This window comes from Buceros rhinoceros, unplaced genomic scaffold (assembly GCF_000710305.1).
Source record: "Buceros rhinoceros silvestris isolate BGI_N320 unplaced genomic scaffold, ASM71030v1 scaffold31388, whole genome shotgun sequence".
In the NCBI taxonomy this organism is placed as follows: domain Eukaryota; kingdom Metazoa; phylum Chordata; class Aves; order Bucerotiformes; family Bucerotidae; genus Buceros; species Buceros rhinoceros.
The window spans coordinates 25,325-29,197 of record NW_010426797.1 but is presented as its reverse complement, the minus strand read 5'-3'; the positions used below and the strand labels follow the sequence as shown (position 1 = coordinate 29,197).

At 57.4% G+C, this 3,873-nt stretch overlaps 1 protein-coding gene across 1 annotated transcript in view; it reads left to right on the top strand.

The window, feature by feature from the left end:
• The window catches only part of WDR81 (WD repeat domain 81), a gene marked incomplete at its 5' end in the record, with an annotated part of 10,466 nt that extends 7,846 nt beyond the window's left edge, over nt 1–2,620 (top strand). The window contains 4 exons of the mRNA XM_010141654.1: nt 43–575; nt 692–837; nt 1,004–1,183; nt 2,113–2,620. Of these exons, the coding sequence (XP_010139956.1) occupies nt 43–575; nt 692–837; nt 1,004–1,183; nt 2,113–2,439 (1,186 nt within the window). The remainder of the gene's footprint in view (nt 1–42; nt 576–691; nt 838–1,003; nt 1,184–2,112) is intronic.
• Between the last annotated feature and the right edge of the window lie 1,253 nt (nt 2,621–3,873).

Here is a 3,873-nt window from a genome sequence, read left to right as displayed (position 1 = left end):
GGGTCCAGACCAAGATACGCGAGGGACCGAGCCCTTCGCTAGCCACCACGAGGACAATCAGTCTGGTACTTTCGGGAGCGTGTTGGTAGGGAACCGCATCCAGGTCCCTGTGGACACACAGCGTGAGGGTCTTGGCTTGCTTCGCCTCAGTGCTGGCACTGATGGCTTTGTTCCCAGCTCATCCAGTGAGGAGAATACCCTGAAGCATGACCTGCCTCGCAGCACCCACATGCTGTGCGGGAACTGGCTGGCCTACTGGCAGTACGAGATCGGGGTGAGCCAACACGACCCCCGCTTCCACTTCCACCAGATCAAGCTGCAGAGTTTCTCAGGGCATTCAGGGGCCATCAAGTGCGTGGCACCGCTCAGCAGCGAGGACTTCTTCCTTAGTGGCAGCAAGGACAAGACTGTCCGCCTTTGGCCCTTGTACAACTACGGGGATGGCACCAGCGAGGTGCCACCGCGCTTCACGTACGCCGAGCACAAGAAGTCAGTTTTCTACGTGAGTCAGCTGGAGGCATCGCAGCACGTGGTGAGCTGCGATGGGACCGTACACATCTGGGACCAGTTCACAGGTAAGAAGGGAAAGGGTGAGGTCAGGCTCCTGTTGAAAACCAGTGCAGAACTGGAGATTTGCTGTCTCCCTTGTCTGTACATCTGCTGCTGTAATCCCTCGGTCATGCTTTCGCAGGCAAACTTCTCCGGACTTTTGATGAGTTAGACAGCAAAGTCCCCATCACCGCTGTGACCACCATGCCACCTCCCTATCACAGCATCTCTGTGGCCAGCGCAGACTCCGTGCTGCGGTTCATCGACCACAGGAAGCCAGGGCTACAGGTAGGGAGGCTGAGCCGCCCTCCTCCGTCCGTGTGCTTCATGGTGTCATCGTGGCTGGCCCAAAGCCAGCCCTGCTGCCTCCATGGAGGCCAGCTGGGCCTTGTCCCCTATGTGCTGGATCCCCTAGATCTTTGTCCCCACAGCAGCTGGGCTCTCTCTCTTGCAGCACGAGTTTCGCCTGGCCAGCGGGGTGAGCGCCGGGCTCATCCGCTGCCTGGCCGTCAGTCCCAACGGGCGCAGTGTCATGGCCGGTTTCTCCTCTGGTTTCATCGTCCTGCTGGACACCCGGACAGGACTCATCATGCGGGGGTGGCCTGCCCACGAGGGAGACATCCTGCAGATCAAGGTGAGAGGTCCAGCTGGGATCAGGGTGGGGGCTGCCTTGTGGGCCTCATCGATGCGCTGCGGTTGCATGGAGCATCCCTCTTCCTTCCAGCACGAGCTGCTTGGCAGGGCTTGTCCGCTCCCTCATCTGGGCGTTCCTCCATCCCTTGCTGTGTCCCTCAGAGGCCGCTCAAGCCCTCTGACCCCATGGTTAGTGCTGCAGGTGGCCGTTCTTGGTCCAGCCTGTGCTGACCGGCAATGAGCCCTCGCAGGTGTCAGCCCCTGCCGAGCAGAGCTGCAGCAGGGACAGGCGGGAGACACGTCTTCCGTGAAGAAGTGAATGTGTTGGTTTTCCCGCAGGGCTCTCAGCCCCCCTGGGAGAGCGTCACTCTAATGAGTAACTCTTGTCCATATTTACCCACCCTCAGGGAGCAGCGCCGGAGCTCCGGTGTCCTCGACCCACATGCAGGTTAAACAAAGTTCAGCGGTGTGGGTTGTTTACCTTCTCGCTAGCTCTGCTAATAAGCAGCTCCAGGCTTCTCCTTCCGTCAGCAGCGTTTGCTGCCGTGAGAGAGCCTCTCAATTGCTTTTCCTGAGAAGGAAAATAATCTGCCAGGTGGTTGGATGGTGAGGGAAACACATGCTAATCTCTTTACCCACTGCGGTGGTAACAGATGATAAATTAGTTGTGCTGAGTATCAGGATGTTGTTGAGAACAGACACAGCCGCCTCTTGGAGGACAGTGCTAGAGGAGGTTGCCAGCTACCAGAGAGTCCTGTAGCTTCCCGGATGCCTTGTTAATACTGCTCAGCACCGTCAGCTGTTTGGAAATGGCTGGGACTGTCCCAAGGGATTGCACTGGGACTGCTGGATTACGGGCAGCTACCTGCTAATCTCGTTTGCGGGACAAGATTGAGCAGTATTGGGTCACTGGCCTCTCCTCTCCCACAGGCTGCAGAGGGCAATGTGCTCATCAGCTCCTCTTCGGATCATTCCCTCACTGTCTGGAAGGAACTGGAGCAGAAACCTTTGCACCACTACAAACCTGCATCTGAACCCATCCACGCGTTTGACCTGTACGGCAACGAGGTGGTCACTGGCACTGTGGCCAACAAGATCGGCGTCTACTCCATGCTGGAGTCCTCAGCCCTGCCCATCAGCACCACCAAGCTGAGCTCAGAGAATTTTCGGGGTACTCTGACCAGCCTGGCGGTGCTGCCCACGAAATGCCATCTCCTGCTGGGCTCAGACAACGGTGTCATACGCCTCCTGGCGTAGTGACCCCCGGCCCAGCAGCTTGTGGCGGTCCCACCACACTGGTGGTAGAGCTGAAAGCCAGCAGCGCCGCTTACGGAGGAGGCAGAATTAGATATTTCTGAAGAGAGGGTGCAGCGGAGAGGTGTACTTGTTAGTGAGCACTCGGTAACACATCTCTAACCTCTTTCTGTATCTTTAAAAAGAAAAAAGCCATAACTGAGAAACCTCCACTGCTGCTGGGAGAAGTACTGGGCATTGTAGGTCATGTCACCCCTGCAGAGCGGCCTGGAGCTTTCCGTACCATGTGTGCCTGATCCCCAGGGGACTGTGAGCTGCCCTCCAGAGTCATATGGACCACAGGTATCCTCCCTCCTTCAGTTAAGGGGTAAGAGGAGCCTCATGACAAGAACACAACCATATAGCTCCTGCCACCTGCACTTCCCCTTCACTTCCACTCCTGAACCACTGAGCGAGGACAGCTTACGCTGGGCCTGGGCACTGCCGCCCTCGGAGCTGTGTGGTGCCAGGCATCTCCCCCTCCTGTGGTCTGGGTGCAGAGCCCAGGGGATGTACTCGTTAGGTTCTGCTGGCTGAGGTGGAGCCCGCATGGGAGGAGGAGAGGTTAACTAGAGCACTCGTGCTGCCTTACTGGCTCCGGGGCAAAGACTGGAGTGGATGTCAGCCAAGGCACAGACCCCGTCTGCTCCACCAGTTCATTCAGGAATGGGCTGCTGCAGAGGGACAGTTTGGGACGGGAATGTCACCCTCTGGGGAGGCCAGGCTAGATGCTTCCATGAGGATATTGGCTTGTGGAGCAGCAGGGTAGGGATGGACCGTTGTTGGTTCCTGCCCCAGCAGTGCTGCATCCAAGGGGTGAGGAGTGCCCAGTGTGCCACACACTGACCGTTTCTCAAGAAATCCTCCTCCTAAGCCTCTCCTTTGTGCTGGTCAGTCTCCTGGGGAAGACAGGACAGCAACAAGGTGCTCAGTTTTGTCCCCTCCTGCCCTTGCAGGGTGAAAGCCAGGAGATGTGATCCAGCATGGTCCCCTTCTGACCTTCCCCTGGGACAGCACCGTCTGTTCCCACCCCGCAGGCAGGGAGAGTGCTCTCTGACCCAGCGGTGGGAGCAGTTGCCTCACTTCTTTCTATTGCAGCCCTTTTCCCATCCTTCCTGCAGCCTAATCAGAGCCAGTATCAGGGGAGCGGAAGCTCTTATCTTGGGTAGAGGAGGAGCCTGCTGTGGATTATTCTGGGTAGAGAAAGGGCTGTCATCCAACTGCCAGTTGGTCTCGGCCACCTGCAGCTGGGAGGGCTGCCCTCCCTCCCGGGAGGGTGTGAAGGTGAGCGGTTGGCCCTTGCTGTCCTTCCCTACCCAAGGGGAGCTCTCAGTCCTGTGTTGCCTATTAACCATTTGCAATAGATGTAAATATTTACTTCTAATAAACTCTTTGAAA